The sequence below is a fragment of the Eremomyces bilateralis genome (genome assembly GCF_010015585.1).
Source record: "Eremomyces bilateralis CBS 781.70 unplaced genomic scaffold P152scaffold_27, whole genome shotgun sequence".
NCBI lineage: Eukaryota > Fungi > Ascomycota > Dothideomycetes > Eremomycetales > Eremomycetaceae > Eremomyces > Eremomyces bilateralis.
In genome coordinates, this window is record NW_022985093.1 from 92901 (window position 1) to 110113 (window position 17213).

At 49.4% G+C, this 17213-nt stretch overlaps 6 protein-coding genes across 6 annotated transcripts; 3 read left to right on the forward strand and 3 right to left on the reverse strand.

The window, feature by feature from the left end:
- The first annotated feature begins 684 nt into the window (after nt 1-684).
- P152DRAFT_461766 (uncharacterized protein) lies at nt 685-3028 on the forward strand. Its single transcript, XM_033680198.1, has 4 exons — nt 685-1049; nt 1130-1389; nt 1444-1497; nt 1548-3028. The coding sequence occupies exons 1-4, from the start codon at nt 1008-1010 to the stop codon at nt 3010-3012; spliced, it is 1821 nt and encodes a 606-aa protein (XP_033530756.1). The 5' UTR covers nt 685-1007; the 3' UTR covers nt 3013-3028.
- Nucleotides 3029-3198: 170 nt separating this feature from the next.
- Nucleotides 3199-4555, reverse strand: P152DRAFT_170290 (uncharacterized protein). Its single transcript, XM_033674087.1, has 2 exons — nt 4136-4555; nt 3199-4078 (listed from the first exon to the last, which is right to left on the reverse strand). Exons 1-2 carry the CDS (start codon nt 4421-4423, stop codon nt 3386-3388), a joined length of 981 nt encoding a protein of 326 aa, XP_033530757.1. The 5' UTR covers nt 4424-4555; the 3' UTR covers nt 3199-3385.
- A 1864-nt stretch (nt 4556-6419) lies between these two features.
- Nucleotides 6420-7173, forward strand: P152DRAFT_452243 (uncharacterized protein; the record flags this gene model as incomplete). The annotated part of the gene is made up of 2 exons (XM_033678283.1): nt 6420-6522; nt 6575-7173. 2 exons carry the CDS (start codon nt 6420-6422, stop codon nt 7171-7173), a joined length of 702 nt encoding a protein of 233 aa, XP_033530758.1.
- Nucleotides 7174-7678: 505 nt separating this feature from the next.
- P152DRAFT_423396 (NUC173-domain-containing protein) lies at nt 7679-11938 on the forward strand. The gene is made up of 4 exons (XM_033677209.1): nt 7679-7805; nt 7851-9440; nt 9489-9803; nt 9851-11938. The coding sequence occupies exons 1-4, from the start codon at nt 7731-7733 to the stop codon at nt 11765-11767; spliced, it is 3897 nt and encodes a 1298-aa protein (XP_033530759.1). The 5' UTR covers nt 7679-7730; the 3' UTR covers nt 11768-11938.
- A 14-nt stretch (nt 11939-11952) lies between these two features.
- On the reverse strand, nt 11953-12873 carry P152DRAFT_170353 (uncharacterized protein). Its single transcript, XM_033674088.1, has 3 exons — nt 12669-12873; nt 12246-12593; nt 11953-12178 (listed from the first exon to the last, which is right to left on the reverse strand). The coding sequence occupies exons 1-3, from the start codon at nt 12759-12761 to the stop codon at nt 12026-12028; spliced, it is 594 nt and encodes a 197-aa protein (XP_033530760.1). The 5' UTR covers nt 12762-12873; the 3' UTR covers nt 11953-12025.
- Nucleotides 12874-13313: 440 nt separating this feature from the next.
- On the reverse strand, nt 13314-15687 carry P152DRAFT_495064 (uncharacterized protein; the record flags this gene model as incomplete). Its single annotated transcript, XM_033682231.1, has 6 exons — nt 13314-14161; nt 14209-14489; nt 14550-14771; nt 14842-15333; nt 15388-15459; nt 15542-15687. 6 exons carry the CDS (start codon nt 15685-15687, stop codon nt 13452-13454), a joined length of 1923 nt encoding a protein of 640 aa, XP_033530761.1. The 3' UTR covers nt 13314-13451.
- Nucleotides 15688-17213: the final 1526 nt, after the last annotated feature.

Sequence of the window (17213 nt, forward strand, 5' to 3'; positions counted from 1 at the left end):
ACAATCTCAGCTTAGCGATAGCCATACTTGAACGAGAACACAGAAAATTTGAGGAGACTCAGAACAAAACAGACGAAAGGTTTCTAGGACCGAACTTACTCTTCCCTCACCGTCCTACGCTTACTTTATAAATGTTTTTCTCTTGGAGTCTTGGTTGTTGTTACTATTACAGGGAACCGATGGCACTTAGTTCTAGGGCTGGACACGAATAAGGATTTTGGCTATTCGTATTCGACTTTTCCTCTTGAACGATTATTCGTATTCGACTAAGTTTTGAGACGTTTTATTCGTATTATTCGCGAATATTCGTAAATAATGCCAAGACTTATTCGGCAAAAGCCGAGCCAATGAATGAATGCCCAACAGTCGCGACTTTTGTTTACCCGAACACGATCTGGAGGATTTGAGCTCTAAGAGATACAAAGCATATCAATAGCGTCGAATTGATCACTCCTGACGATTCAGCAAGCCAAGTGACCCCAGCTTAAAGCTCTCTGTCGACCATCTCTCCGATGCGAGATACATGGAAATAGCTTCAGAGATAGACGAATAATTACGAATAATTACGAATAATGCGAATATTATTCGTACGAATATTAGTAAGCGGAAATTCTAAATTTTATTCGTATTCGACTACGAATATTCGTACGAATACGAATAGTCGAATATTCGTGTCCAGCCCTACTTAGTTCCTCCGCAAAAGTCTCCGTTACACTGATAGTATTTCTTTTCACGGAGAGTTTGGTGTAACTAGGACTGTAGATAAGTTGGCCAGACACGAGATAGCGCGACGCCACCACCACCACCACCACCACCACCACAACAACAACAGAAAGACATGTACCCCTGAATTCTCCTGCTCAGCTCGTAGGCACTGACCCTCTCGAATGCAGTTCCTTCTCAACTCTCTCTGGATGAGATGCGGTCAACAATTATATTAACCTAGAATGTAAATGATACTGGGTTATCATCTGTATCCGTACACCATTGGATCACACGAAGGCAGAATGTCTCAAAACACTATAGCCGACATCATCACGTACGTTGGTGTAAGTTGAACATCCCAATGTAATAATCAATCCTGAATGTGATTGATCAATGAATGACTAATCTGAATGGATGTGAAAAGGTTCCCCTTGCGGTACTCGGGGTTCTTCCGACCCTCTACACATGCATTAAATCCCTCCTTAGTCTGCGGAAGATCCGAAAACAATTGGATCGCAATGGCGTGTCTGCCATTACGAGGAGTAGCCTGCTCTCGGGCATCGTGGAAGTGGAGATTCAACGGCATAGTATTACCCCGTTGGAGAGGGCTGACCCTCAATACTTTGACCCCAACCAGCACCCTTCGTCTTTGGATGGAGGTTCATGGACGTTATTCAATTGGAGGTTAGGTCTGCATTATCAATAGTTCTGTCTCATCTGACAAATTCATACCCCCAGGACGATGCCAATTGGCATGAAGCAATACAGATTCCAGTATCACGATGAACTCAAGTAAGATCACTCAGGCTTCTTGCGAATAGCGGACTTACAAGACCATGCAGACAACCACAGGCAGAAGTGCAATTCGAAGCACTTATTGCCTTCCTGCTCGACCATGGAGCTGTCCCCAGCGTTGCAGGATTCAACGATTTGAGGTCATCCGGCCTGTGGACGCCAGTCGGGACATCACTGCTCTCAGCGCCTCATTCGACAGACCCCGTGCTGCAAGTAGCAAAATCAGACGACTCAGACGGGATCTTGTCACTTTCGCTCAGGTGGAATCCTCGATGGAACAGCAGAGACGCTGACTCTATCCCGCCTTATTGGATTCGTATTAAATCTCCCGCAGCACCTTCAAAAATAGCGATGAACACCAAAGACGACCAAAAGCAGGCTGATGTGACTGCTCACGAAATTGGTATAGAAGTGCTGCCAGATGATGATGTGAACTATCCCACCCTGCCAAGTTTCATAGGGAGGAATGACACAACTGCGACAGATAAAACTATCACCGAAATCGAGCCTTGTCCTCCGCCTAATATCAAGCAGTTATCGAGCTCAAGTACCACCACAACTCGTTCATCTCGCCAGAACGCCTATAGGCTTCGTGTTGGACCTGGAGGGGTTCAAGCTGCCTATCGCGAATCCGACCCCGACACCCCTCTTCGCCTTCACCGTTTTCATGAAACCCATCGCAACAGTGCCATTGCCCCGAACATTTCCGATGGTGCCAATCTCTGGTTCTGCTGCGCCATCACAGCTCTCGCGGCACCTCGCGGAGGCTTGTGGTCCTTTGTCATCCCTGCAGACATCCTCGCGCTCTCTCACCGTGAATCCGTCCCATGCGGTGTCATGGTACTACTAGACATCCTATCCGAAGACTCGGTTCCCAAATGGCGCTCCGTGACCGCTGCAGAGGAGGCGGAAGCGGAACGGGACGAGCGGCACCGCGAGTTGGTGGAACAAGGGAGACGGCAGCTGGAGATTTCCAAATTGCCATTTGCGCAGCAGCAGGCAGAGCGACTGAAGGAGATGGAGAAGCAATCCTGGAGGTTTCATGAAAAATCGAGAGATAAAAATTCCAGACAAATGAAGAGGAAAGTGAAGGAGGTGGAAGAGGCCGTGGGAAGTTGGCGGGTAGGGGTTGGCGTTGTGGTGGAAGGCTGCAGGAAATGGTTGGTGAAAAGCATGAATTTGGAAGACGAGACTTCAGTGGCCGAGGTGGTAGAAACGTGGTTACTGGACATGGTGGAGAGTGAAGGGTCGGATGATGCTGAAACCAACGACAACGGGATGAAGGTCAGGCCAGACAAAGTAGCAGAAATGTTGGAAGAATGGAAGGGGTGGGCCGAGGGGGGAGGCATGTTGATACCTCATTATGAGAAGGCGAAGGAAGAACAATGGGCTTTCTGCGTGTCTGCATGTGTGCTATTCCTGATCAAGGAGATGGCTGGTATGACAGAGGGCAACGTGGTGTCAGACCTGCAAGAATGCTTGCGCTTATGGAAAAAAGTGCGGTTAGGATAATGGCTTAGTGTTGCCATGTTTGGAGGCCAGGACTGTTTACAGTGTCCATAGCAATTTGAATCATATTGTACAGAACGGCTGGCGAAAAGTAGACTGAAAAGTACTCTCTGATCGCAGCACGTATGTTTACCGCGTACCACTGTAGTGGTGAGGAAACTGTTGATTGATCCTTGTAGCTGGACTCAAGCCCATCGAATCGCCCCCCCGAATTTGGCTTTTTGAAATGGCACGGCCGGCCATGGGTCTCTGGTGGTGCTTGTGCCGATATCGCTGCAATACTGTGAGAGCAGCTAACATGGCGCTGTATCATAAAATGGGACACATGCCCAAATATCAAAAGCCAGAGAAACCCCACCTAGCATATGCAAGGGTATCAACCTATAATAGAACCCAACCAGAAGCCCGCCATCCATAACACCCCCCATGCAGGCTGTAGAACGGTTCTCAGTGCTGCTGGTCCGGGACAAGTCCCAGTGAGACCCCAACTGATACCAAATGTCATGGCTCCCAGGACGAATTTCCAATCCGAGTCTTTGATCGACTTCGTGGGCAGTTGAAAGCGGGCCTCGAACTTCGGTTTCCCCTCCAAGCCAAAGGTCAGGTTGTACAGACTATTAGGAACAAGACCGCAGAGGACGACCACAAGTAAACTAGGATCCCAGTTTCGGATCGGATAGATCGAGAAGAACGCTTGGACCTTATCAGGGTTCCCCATCCCCGAGAGCAAAAGTCCCAGACCGAATGTGAAGCCAGAAAGCAGATATGTCACCCGATTCGGCAGCGTCGGTTGGGCAGAACGGGTGGATAGCCACCGCGGTATCCAATTCGTAGCGAGGATAGTGCCCAGGGCGAGCAGGAGGAGGCGCTGTGTCAATGCTTGCGACGGATAGACGGGCACAAAGCAAGGTTGGCCAGCGGGGCATGCCGCAGTCGGAATTCCCGAACGGTGAGAGAGGAAATATGTGATGAAAGCGGTGGGGAAGAATATCGCGGTTGCGAGGATGGAGCGGCCGGAAAACCTGGACATGCCGCAGAGCATGTGGCCAGAAGTGCAACCGTTACAGCCCTATATCGAGTGGCATTGTCAGTCTTTGTTTGAAAAGATGCGACCCAGTGGACATACCTTCGTTCCCCACCCCGTTAACAGTCCCATCAATACCGTGAAGAGGTAATATCCAGCTTTTTGCTCTACGCCGGGAAACGACGGTAGCAACTCTGGACAAACGAACGCCATGAGTCCGGCGCTACCCGACATGCCCGCGAAGAATAGCCCTGTCGTCAGAGTTGGGGCGGTCAAAAGTCGTCGAATCAACCCTGAGGCACCGAGTACAGCTCCATTATTGTAAAGGAGCGTCGTCGTACTATGGTGTAGGAGCAGCGCTCCCAGCGCAGTTTCTATAGGCGTGAACATTGGAAGATTGGCATTTGGAACAATGCGCAAAGCTTGCGCGGACGTACCAGAACCTTTGTATGCTTCGCAAATGAGGATGCCCGCCTACGAGACGGTCCAGTGGCGCAATTAGGTGCGGATTTGGGATGAAAGCGATTTCCACCCCCAAGATCCCACGGCATGCTAGGTTCTTAGGGCCCACCAGGCGAAAAGGCTCCGAGATGGGTGAATACACGGGAGCCCGTGCAATGAAGGGCATTATGCGGTGGTAATTGAACCATCGCGATGGCAAAATGTTCCGATGGCATTTCGGCGTCTTTTGGACTTGTCGATGAAGTATGTTCCTCACTTCGAAAGAGTGAAGAGTGCTATGTAGTGATGAGGTTGAAGATATCTAATATAAAGTATTGCCGTGAACACTGGTGCTACTAGCCCGTGAGTGGAGAAACTCATTGTCGGAGAGAGTGACCGGCACGTGATATCAAAGAGCCTACAGTTCGAACATTCACATGAGAGTCGCTTAGCCAGCCATTGAGACTGCAGGTCGCCCCACTCTCAGATGAGCTTTCGTCTGAGAGTGGCCGTCTGGCCAAGACCGCAGGGTGCACGGTTCATGGGCCCGAGGCAGGCGGAGCAGTGAGGCACTGAGGCATATCACATGACCCGCACGAGCCACACTTATCACTCTCAGATGAACCTTCCAAAAATGTATTCATAATGCAATAGGAATACATTTATTATAGCCCCAGTTTCTAAAGACTGGGTAATGTATTAGGGATATATTCTTAATTCATTTCTACTCAATTAGAAGAGTTCGCCCAAAGCTGTGATCGTTCAGAATGCCTTCAAATGCATTGAAAATGCATTCCGTCGGAACTTACATCTTGTCCCCATGAGTCCGTGTCCGAACTCCAAAGATCGCGATGGCATCATGGCAGAGCACAATACGATTGGCATATGGGCTGGATTAGTTAGGAATGTATTCTAAATGTTTTCTAAATGACTTATATTCTTGCCTAACGATATCTTGAATTCTTGATGAACTGCTAGTACAAGGTAGTGTGAGAAGGAAAAGTTCATCTGAGAGTAGACATTATTGTCATCTGAGTGTGGATAGTCTGTGTCTTTGGCAAAACATGTGAATTATGACCGACTTGTCGATTCTCATGCGAATTGCGAAAGTTCATCTGAGAGTGGGGCGAACTATAGTCTCTCACGTGGATGACGTTTTCCCCAGCCACCTTTCAAACAGGGGGATGGTGGAACCCACCTGCACGGCTACACCCCTGCGATACTCTATGAATCCCCTCCCTCCAGGAACATCTAAAACTGCATGAAGATTCATACTAACGTTAAAGATATTCCTCCATCATCATCATTCTTCATCCTGTGCCGAGCACTCAACTATTGCTTGAACATAGCACAGTTGCGACCTTGCTATTACATACGGAGTACGGAGTACTCCGTAGCACTTAGAAGTCATGTGAATCATGCACCTACCCATTACATCACGCTAGCTGTAGCAACTTCGGATCCCCAGCCGCCGACTAGCCACACGGATATCACTGAACATTTGGCCACCATGATTTCTCCCAGCCATCATGGATCATATACCACTTGGAACCTGCTGCTGACAGCGAGTGATTTAGATGATGGTATTGTCATGCACGGAAGTACCGGTAACCAGTATTCCGTACCCTAGCTGTATTCCTTACATTTTGCACATATTGGTTCCAGCGATTTCCTGTGCCTTTACGTTCTTCGTTGGTTCTTCCTGTGTCTATCTTGCTAGAAAGCGACTATTCCGATGTTTCTCAGCGGTCCCTCTACTGTTCTACAGTCTGATCTGCTTTGAAATTGTAATAGGATTCACCCATCGCCCAGCCAGTCGTATATTGTCCTCCACAAGACCATTTACAACTGGCATACAATCTCTCCTACATCCACTACCTTCTCAATTGCTACCTTGGGCTTCAGAGACCTTAAACCAAGCAAGCCTTTATTGCAAATACTCGGAATGCGCTCATCATCACCTTTGAGCCTGGGGTGGCTCGCCTTGATTGGAATGGCTTCTAAAGTCTTCTCTCAATCGGCCATCGTCATCCCAATTACAGTATCAGGTGAGACGTCTTGTCCCATCTCTAAACACGATTCATCTAACATCCGGAAAAGGGAGTCCAGGCATTGCCACAATCACAGTCCCAATCGCCTCCGGTACTATCCCACTCACCGCTGGCATTAGCATCATTCCCACGCCGTCACCCGGAACAGGAGAAAACATTGCACCAATTACGTCGGAGCACAACCCAGGCAATGCACCGGATGTCTCATCATCTGCTCTAGGAGGGACTCCAGTCACCGATTACCAGAGCGTCTGGCCTTCCTCCGAATACCCCTCTAGCACTACCCCGTGTACTTCATATTCCGACTTCACCGGCAGCGAAATTGGGCCAGGATCCTCCCTTACTGGAGAGTCATCCAAGTCCGATGTCTCTAGCTCTGATGCCTCTTCTACCGCAGCTGCTAGTTCATCCCTCGCAACCGCTTCTGATGCACTTTCCTCTGCTACTTCGGGTATAGTCGAGAGTACAAACGCTCCGAGTGGGCTACAAACGTCGATCATCACACCTACTGGTCCTTCCACAATACCTTCGTCCAGTCAAACAAACGTTGCCCCTCCTGCCCCGACGGCAAACGGTGCGAAATCACACCGGACAAATTGGGGATACGGTGCATTCGCCATTGCCATGGCGCCTTTATGGATATTTTGAACGTCCATCGAGGAAAAATTGCTGGACACGGCGAATACGAGGATGCAAGGTTAGAGGAGTAGAAATGGGCGCTATATTATGTACGAATTACGGTCATGGTTCGTGTCTGATGATACGGAAGGGTTACACTGGGGGCTGGCGCACTATTGGGGTCGTCCATCACGGATGGTTAATGGGTTTACGGATTCGATATGACGATTACATTTACAGCTTCGGCTTTGTAATATCTATGAGTAACCAGCATGAATTGTACTATACTAATCACTCTATTCGGACTTCTTCCATGCTCTACTGAATTGGTGTACATTATTGGTGGGAGGACCACTGCACTGCTCTGATTGGGCAGTGCTGGCAGAGAGGGGCCGGGCAAGGCTGGGCACGCCTGAAAATTCCTGCCCGTATGCCTAAGGCACTAAACCCTTCCAAAATCACGTGGCGAATTTCCAGTGGGGCGTTTATCGATAAGAACTTCTTCACTTCAACTTCGACTATTTTTCCAGTCGCAGGCGTCGGAACGAAATTTGCAGCACCACCTCGATGCGGAATTAGCAAGCAAAATGGTGTTAGCAGAGGATCTGTCAGAGAAGCTGGAGAAGATTCGATCTTCTCCCAAGCTAGAAAATCAACAAGAAGTGAGGTCTCATTCCCATTTCGCCGAATCTTGCTAACTATGATAGACTGCCGTCGTGCTGTCAGCGGTTGAAGACACGCTAAAAGAGCAGAGCACTGAATTCAATCCAACCGCTTACTTTGCGGCTCTTCTGTCGCTCCTAGCTCAGTATATTGGGCCAGAGAAAGGGATTGTCAACAAGGACGTTGCGACTTCCGTCGTCTACTTACTCGACTTGTTCACGCCTTATGTGCCTCACCCGCTTTTGCGCTCGAAGTTTCAGCAAATTCTGAGCAATCTTGCCCCAGCTTTGGTACACACGGATGCCGAAGCTCCACTACTGCGTGCCTCAATCGGCGTCTTAGAATCCTTGCTGGTCGTTCAGGATGCGCAAGGATGGTCGCAAACCCAAGAGGAGATCAGTCCGCGCCGCGCTGTCGCTGGACTCTTGCGCATTGGTATGGATCATCGACCGAAGGTTCGCAAACGAGCGCTCGAAGCATTGGGAAAGGTCCTCAACTCTCCGCCTCCGAGTCCGTCGCTGGACCATCCTGTGGCAGGCATGTGTGCAGAGACCGCTCTGCAATCCTTAAAGCAAATCGTCGATGCTGGCGAACAGAAGAAAAAAAAGAACAAGGCACCGAAGGAGAATCCTCATGAGCCAAATTTGATCCACTCTTTGCATCTCATCAAAATGTTGGCCACGGCAGGCACGGGCTGGCCAAGTCAAAAAATTGACAGTCTATGCGAGGTTTTGTTGACCATTTCGCGATCCAGCAGCCAGTATCTCACCATGTCTGCCTTTGAGATATTCGAGGTACTGTTCTCAGGAATGACGGACCAGGTATCATCCGCCAAACTTCCTCACCTTGTGGAAGTCCTGGAGGAGTTACAACCTGCTCCTACCGACGCTCAACTTCTCCCCCCTTGGGTAGCGGTCATATCACGGGCATACGAAGTGTCCTCGCATGTTTACCCTACGGAGACTTTCGAGAAGCTGCCAACAGTCTTTGAGAAGATATCCAAGTTCTTGCTTTCGCCATCCCACAACATCCGCGTCTCTGCTTCCGAATGTCTTATCTCTTTCCTAGCCAACTGCATTCCCAGCTCGGTCATACTGGAGCCCTCAATAATGGACGAAAAAGTGTTGGAAATGGTAGCAGCTATTGCAGTTGATTTGCTGAGCCTCAAGTATCAGCATGCGTGGATGGAGGTTTTCCACGTACATGCTGCCATGTTCGATTCTTTGAGGTGGCGATCTGATCCTTTGCTTCTAACAACTGTGCGAACCGTCGGAGAGCTGAGGACATCAGGTGCCTTCAACGGCAAAAAGGAGGCGGATGTTGTTCTCGCGAAAGCAATCGGAGCGATGGGCCCAGAAGCGGTTCTCAAAATCCTCCCCTTGAATCTAATCGATGCTCCGCCCAATCAACAAGGTCGAGCCTGGCTACTCCCTCTTCTCCGCGACTCAGTCCAGAATACATACCTCCGACACTTTAGGGCCCACCTCATCCCTATCAGCGAGGCGATTTTCCAGAAAGTCATGGATCACGGCGAGGCGGAGAAGACGATGCAAATCAAAATACTGGAGACAATTGTCCAGCAAATCTGGTCAATCCTTCCAGGTTATTGCGAATTCGCACTGGACATCGAAGAGGTAAAGTTTCTCACGCAAACAATGTCAACGTTACTAATTGCGGTTTAGGCATTCGACCAAACATTTGCTGAACAGCTTGCGAACCTCCTATACCAACAACTCGAACTTCGACATTATGTCTGCAAAGCTTTGCAGAACCTTGTGGACTGCAACGCCGAAATTCGTGACCTAGAAGGTGAAGAGGATCTCTTAGCTCAGTCGAGGATATCTAAAGCGCAAGCGCTTATGAACCTCGATCATATGGCAAAGTTCTCTGGGAATCTTCTAGCGGTACTCTTCAATGTCTACAGTCAAGCACTACCCAGAAGTCGAGGCGCCATTCTACAGTGCATCAATTCCTACCTAAGTATCACTCCGGAAAAGGTGTGTGCATCCAATCCCTCCATGACCTTCGTACTGATTCCCTTTAGGACCTAGTCGACACGTTCGACCGAGTGGTCACGATGCTTGAATCAGCCCTAGCGGAGGCAGCCAACGAAAAATCCAAAGGGCCACAGGAACAAGGAAGGCCAAGAGACAAGCTGCCTCCAACCTCTCACACATTGCTAGACCTTCTCATCACCATCTCGGTCTACCTCCCTGTTTCTTCTCTTACGGGCCTTTTCGCTACAGCCTCTAAACTCATTGTCAATCCGGACTCGTCGATCCAAAAGAAGGCTTATAAGCTAATTCCGCGACTATGCGAAGTAGAGAACGGGAAAGCTATGATTGAAACACGTTGCTCAGAACTATCATCCGTCATCCTTTCAGCTTCAGAAGCCACGCAAACCCCGGCTCGCCGTGACCGTCTACTAGCAATTCAGGCCCTGATTCCCTACCAGGACCGCCTCGATCTGAGCTTCATCCCGTCCGTACTTCCGGAAGTGGTACTAGCGACGAAAGAGGTGAATGAAGGGGCAAGGCAAGCAGCATTCAGCCTTCTCATCACGATGGGTCGCAGAATGATTGAGGGTGGGAAGATTGTCAGATCCCGAGTACCACACTACCTGCCCGATACCAAGGACGAAGATGCCAGCATTGACGAATACTTCACTATGATGTCAGCTGCACTAGCTAGCGACAAGCCCCATACTGTTGCGGCCGCGGTCATTGCACTTTCACGTTGCTTGTTCGAGTTCCGTGAAGATCTGTCTCTTTCAGCAACATCGGATCTTGTCCAGACTGTAGAACTATTTCTGGAACAGAATAGCAAGGAGATTGTCCGAGCCGTTCTCGGGTTTGTGAAGGTGGTAATCATTGGCTTACCTGAAGATTTTGTGAGACCGAGATTGCGCACGTTGGTCCCTGGCATCCTTCGGTGGGGCAAGGAGCATCGGGAACAATTCAAAGCGCGTGTTCGCAGCATCATCGAGAGGATGGTACGCCGATTCGGTGCTGAGGAGATTGAACGATGCACTCCCGAGGCGGATCGGAAGCTCATCGCGAACATTCGTAAGATCCGGGATCGAACCAAGCGTCAGAAAGAAGCCCAAGATGAAGGTTCGGACGGAGAGGAGCACGGAACTTCCGCACGCGAGGGTGCTGGAAGAAAATTTGCCAGCGAGTATGATGAAGCAGTATATGGCAGTTCCGATGAATCTGGTAGCGAGGAAGAAAGACAAGCCGCCCATGGCAAAAGCTCCAGGGACAAACCCACCAAGGGGACATTCATCATGGAGGAAGATGACGAGCCTCTGGATCTTCTCGACCGGCGAGCAATGGGAAAGATTTCTACAGACCGACCGCAGAACGCGCGCGAGATGCTCTCAAAGCGACATAAAGCGAAATTCGACATGGACGGCAAGCTCATTTTCCGCGAAAACGAAGACGAGGACATGCTCGACGACACCGAAGGCAAAGATCCAGGGGATGGCTCCCTTGAAGCTGGCATCAACGCCTACGTTTCGGCGATACGTGGTCAGAGCGCCGGTAGTCGAGGCCAGAGAGGCAAACTCAAGTTTTCCAGTGCGGGACGCCAGCAGAAGGGTGACGATGGTGACGATATGGAAGTGGATGAGACTGAGCTTGCAAGTAAGATCCGTGACGAGAGGCGGGGTCGAGGAGGTGCTCGAGGATCTCGTGGAGGACATCGTGGAGGATCCCGAGGAGGCGCTCGAGGATCTCGAGATGCTCGAGGTGGTGCTCCAGGTGGTGCACGAGGAGACTCTCGAGGAAACTCTCGAGGTGGTGCTAGAGGGGACTCGAGGGGAGGCCGGGGCGCCGGTATGGGAGGGAGGGGCTTCGGTGGACGCGGTGGCCGCGGTGGGCGTGGTGGAATTCAAAAAGCCAAGTTTCAGAGGAGAGGACTCGGCTTTGATCGTACGCAAGACAGCCGAGTTTCTAAGTAATGTGAACTTAGTAGACGATAAAGTATTGCTGCATTTCTAGGCGCATCGCCCTCTCCTTCTCGGACTGGCGTAGCGTAACGTGAGATGTATTCTGCCGTGGCGCGGCGGCGTTTGTCTTTTTTTTAGTCTTCATGATACCACTGCGTATAGAATGAAATCAATATTGATCCCCTTTTCTTGTTAAGGGGAGAAATGTGATATTTTAAAACGAAATTAGTCAAGACTACCTATACCAGTCACAAACCGTATTTATAGTCCCTATTTCGATGCTTGTAGACTGAGGAAAATATTCCAGAGCACGCCTGCGATGCTTCCAACCACAACACGTCTATTCACAGGCACCAGAGTGAAGCAGAGAACGGATACAATGGGCCAAAGTTTTACCCCAGCCATGTAAAAGGGAAAAGAGTCCTATCCACTCGTCAGCACGACAACGCCAATAACAATCAACTCCCAAGTTCTATATGCTTCAACCCACATTCTTCAACGAGCTCATAATTTCTTCCGAACTACGACCTTTGATCGTCCCGATCCCTCCAATGAACATCGCAATGTTGACCGCCGCGCCGACTGTCTGGTCCAGTACGAACTTGATTATTGTGTTTTTCACATTTAATCTTTTAGTGGTCTGAGAGACTACTTTCGATTTGCCCTTCCCGCTCTTCTTCTGCTCATCTGTAGCGCTCTTCAGCGCATAGACAGGTTCGCTTGTCTGACCCGGGAATACATCCTCCAGCCATTCTTGCCACAAGCAGTTCGGTGGCGTGGCGAGGATGGTGAAGAGGACGAATTGGAGCAGAGGAACGAGGGAGATGGTGAAAGGTCGCTGAAGAGTAAATTTGGTTAGCATCGTCTCATCCGTCTCAGGATATCGAATGCTCATGTTTGTCGAAGTACGTACATCGTCGTTGTAGGCAGAAATCACCTGCGCCAGGATATTGGATGTGGCGCTGAGGATTGCGGACTGTACGGTAGCGCTGATGATGTGATTCATATTGAATTATTGATACCGCTGGGTGGTTGTGTCGTATTCCTCGGAAACTATATCACTGGTGATTTCATAGGAAGCAGGACGAGATATTAAAAGTACTAATAGTATTGAGTTCAAAAGGATTGGGGATCTCTTATTCAAAGAGTAATTGGAAAAATACGTTTGGAGATGAAATGTTGCCAATCTCAAACAGATCTTCATATCTGATACGGACATGCATTGCGACTCATGAAGGGTTTGGTGAAATGGACACGTAGCTACTCTGCGGTTGATCAGCATGGTAGCGAAATGGCGGACCTCGTGTTTTCGTCTATTGTACTATCCGCCGACTGTCAATGCCACTACGTTAAGATGATCTCGGTAATTATTACTATTAAGACAATGATCGAGACAAATGGCCGGGAATGGATGGGGTGAGTCTCGTGCAATTCAAAGTGTAATAGTCACGTGATCCAAATCTTAAGTGACATTCAAGTTTCAGCCCCTTATTACAATGAAGTTGAGGATCGAGAACACTTAGCTGAATAAACAATTTGGTAAACTCGCCATCGCTTCCAAGCGCCTGTATCAACCACTGTGTTTCAATCCAACACCTACATCAGAAATGACGACGCCACCAGGTTCCCCTAATCCAGTTTCGACCCGATCATTAAAACTCCAGTCGTTTTCCACAAGGACGAATTTGTCTCCCTCTCACTGAACACCAGACCCAAAATCAGTAAACGTCTCTCTCCAGTAGGCATCGTCAAAGAAATCAAACAAACTCCCTGATCCTGCCCCCATCATCGGCACGCCCATTGGGTCCAACCCTCCGGGGGTGGCACCTACGCCAGCTTGTCCTGCCATATTCATACCATAGGTGCCCGGCGTATCGCCAGCTATTCCCGGAGTTGCACCTAGGTTAGAAGCGCTACCTGGCGCGATAACGCCAGTCATACGTTCCCTCTGAGCCCGGTAAAGCTGCTTCAGAAGTCTCATTTGGGGAATGACACGTGTAAAGACGTCCAGCTCACCATGCGGGCTCGGATGGATCGCTGCATCGCGAACGGCGGTCTGTAACCGATCGATGAGTTCGTCGATGAGAAACAGAAAATTGATCTGCTTCTCGGCCTCTATGTTGTCCCATCCGTCAATTTTGGAGAGGCAAAGTTTGGTGAGGACGATGATAGCGTGGGCAACTTGTGCCCACGACGCATATGTCATGAGGAAATAATCGGAGTGAGGGATCTCTAGAATGGTTTGAAGGAGGTCACGAGTCGCATCGAGGCAGGCGGAGAGTATACCCGGTCGCGAAAGGACAGGTGGAAAGTAGGTAATGGAAATATGTTGCTCGGAGAGTTCAGGATTGAAGCCGATTTCATACATGAAAAGGCGGACGATTCGATAGTGCAGGGTGAACAATACTGGTGAGGTTAGGGATTTGTTTGGAAATCGATCGTGGAACACATACAATGGCTCTGTATATTCGCAGGCAATGAAGCTTTGAGCTGCTCCAGTTCTGACTCGAACGCTTTTAAGCTCATCCCAATTGATGAAGTGAGAGGAGATGGAGGGTCTAAGCAGTCCAGAGGAAGGGTATTCTGCATGCATAGTGCAATCCTCTGTATTTTAACCAGTTGGACGAGGAAGTAATCTGTGGGGTACTCCTGTTTTTCAAGCAGTACGCGGCAACAGTCATCCATGTACCGCGTGAATTTCATAATGTCGGTGTGTTTTACATTGACTGACAATCTAGACAATATCGAGTCAGTATTTTCATCTTCCTCAAAGTCGATTGATGCAGATTCATACATGGATGTGACATAGAAGCAGCCCAACAACGCTCGCCGCTCTTCAAGGGAGCGTTGGTCACCCCGCTCGGCTGGGTCTGGAAAGAGGTTGAATCCACAAACCACTGCTCGGTGTCTATCATAGGCTGTGCCCGTCTTGTTGATTTCCAGATCGGTGGTTAGTGCCAGTGCCAAATGGACAAAGTTGGTCATTTGTCGGCTTCGTCCAAGATGAAAATGATACCTGCTTCGTGTAAGCCAGTCGTCTAACCGATAGATCATATACATTTAAATATCCTAACAAAGATACTTACCAGGCAATAGCAATCAACAAGCCCTGAAGATGGTCGAAACTCCGTTCTCCTCTCTGGAACATGGTTGATGCGATATATTCGCGGATTTCGGTCCCAAAAGCCTGCTGTAGCTCAACATTTCGGTAGGAAGCTGCCATCATGATGCCTTTGAACAGCAAAGGTCGCCTTTCTTTCAGTACGGCAGCCGTAGTATTTGGCGGAATAACAACAAAGGGGAAGTGCGCAGTCATGTGGGACTGGTAAAAGCGCAGCAGGGCATCAGCATCCTCCATGGAAAGACTGCTGGTGGAGATTCCCTTCTGATAGTCATGCTTCGGAGCGGTGCTGATGATTCGGGAGTGCCCCAACTCCGAAGCCTCCTGTGACCGTCCATTTGACTCCGGGGTTAACGGGACTTGACTTGGGGTCGAGTCGACATTCGAGGTATTACTTTGCGTAGTGGTGAGGAGGTTGGTAATATCATCCAACTTCTGCTCCAACCGAGCGACGCGGCTAGACCACGGTCAATACGGGATGAAGTAGTGGGGATAACCTGGGGATACCCACGTGGATTTCTTGGTTCCCTTCGCTCTCGGCTTGGGGGTTTGTAGAGTACATTCTTTATTCAGTCTCTCGCACCTACAACCATAGCAATAAGAAACATGGTTAGACAATGGAGATAGACGACGATGATCAATCGGGCATATCGGCGGATTCGTACCTAGTGCACTTCCTCGATCCTTGCTCACCGGCTTGGGGCACGCATTTGGCTTTGGCTACTGCACAGGTTCGGCAAGCCGTTGGCCCACGATTGCCAGCGGACAGCGGGCCAGTCGGCTTCCCGATGCCAGCGGATTCATCGGTCATTGGAATCAAAGTCCAGGGCCGGCTCCGGGGTGCAACATGTGCAACAGAAGTTCACGAAGACATGATGATATGATGGTGGTTTATGGCCTATGGGTGCATGTGGCTGGGTAAAGTTCGGTTGAATGAAAAAAAGGGCAAAAGGAAATGAAACCAGACGGAACGTTTAGTGGTCGTGGACTTGGGCTTTTGGGGGCAGGACATGGAGCGAGCTGCGAGGGGGCGACAGGAGGACGCGAAATAATCCAGTCTGAAATCACAAATGGGAGGGGAGCGAGGCGCGTCCCCGCAGGGGTCGAGTGCGAGAGTGAGACGGAGGCGGAGAAACTGATCTCGCCGGCTCCGAGGTTCCAGTAAGCCCTGATATTTGATAGTACGGAGTATTCCGTACATGATAGTACTAGTACAAGAACCGTCACGTGGTCCAATCCCTCTGACTAGTTGTACATTATCTCGTTATACCAGACGTGCCAAGCCCTCGATGATTACTAAGGAATAAATTCGCAGTAAGGTTTCAGGGCTTCAGCCCGTCTGGCTACTTTTTGTACAAAAGGTGCAACGATTTGTATGCAACAATAAATAAGGATTATTTGTCAAAATCCAGAGGCTCTAAAGTGACAAAAACTTCCTCATCTGTTTCCTGGGGATCATTATCATCCTCGTTATCATCTGTATCATCCCCATACTCGTTTTCGCCATCTGATGCAGTGAATATTCCCTCTGGCTGTCTCTCCGGTCGTCGTTGTATCGGTGATACAACATCACTTTGGTCAATCGTTCTGATTGTGTCAACAGTATCTGCTCGCTTCCTCCGTCTTACTTTCCTTTTCGTTTCTTCCATCTCCACTAGTTTCCATGTCGTTCCGTCTTGTTCGCGCGAATACACCAAGAGCAGACATTGACGATGAAGGCGGGCCCTTGGTTGTGGCCGTTTGGCAAGAAGAGCTCGAGTCTGGAGCAATTCCGGGTGATGATTCGGCGGCCGACGCCGCTCTAACCATTGGTCGTTTCTTCTGACTTTTCGTGGCATTCAATTTCTGTGACTCTACGGGCGGGTACTAGGCGCGGTAAATCGAATGCCCGGCGCCTTTGCCTCGAATTAGGCTCTATAAGACCTGAATTAAATGCCCAGTTGATAGGCAATCCAGTGCCCGTGGGAGAGGCTCTCGAAACTGCTTATATAATCACGCCACTTCCTTGGCGAGCAATAACTTTTGAAATGGACCTCTGTAGTAGTGGGTAATATTCCGTAACCGTGCCCACGGTAGATTTGAAGCTCCGACTCCATATCTTGATCCAGATTGACTCGGTGGGTAAGAGTTGGCAATACGATCTCCGGATCTAATGGCCAATAGGGCTGGACACGAATAAGGATTTTGGCTATTCGTATTCGACTTTTCCCTGGGAACGATTATTCGTATTCGACTAAATTTCGAGACGTTTTATTCGTATTATTCGCGAATATTCGTAAATAATGCCAAGACTTATTCGGCAAAAGCCGAGCCAATGAATGAATGCCCAGCAGTCGC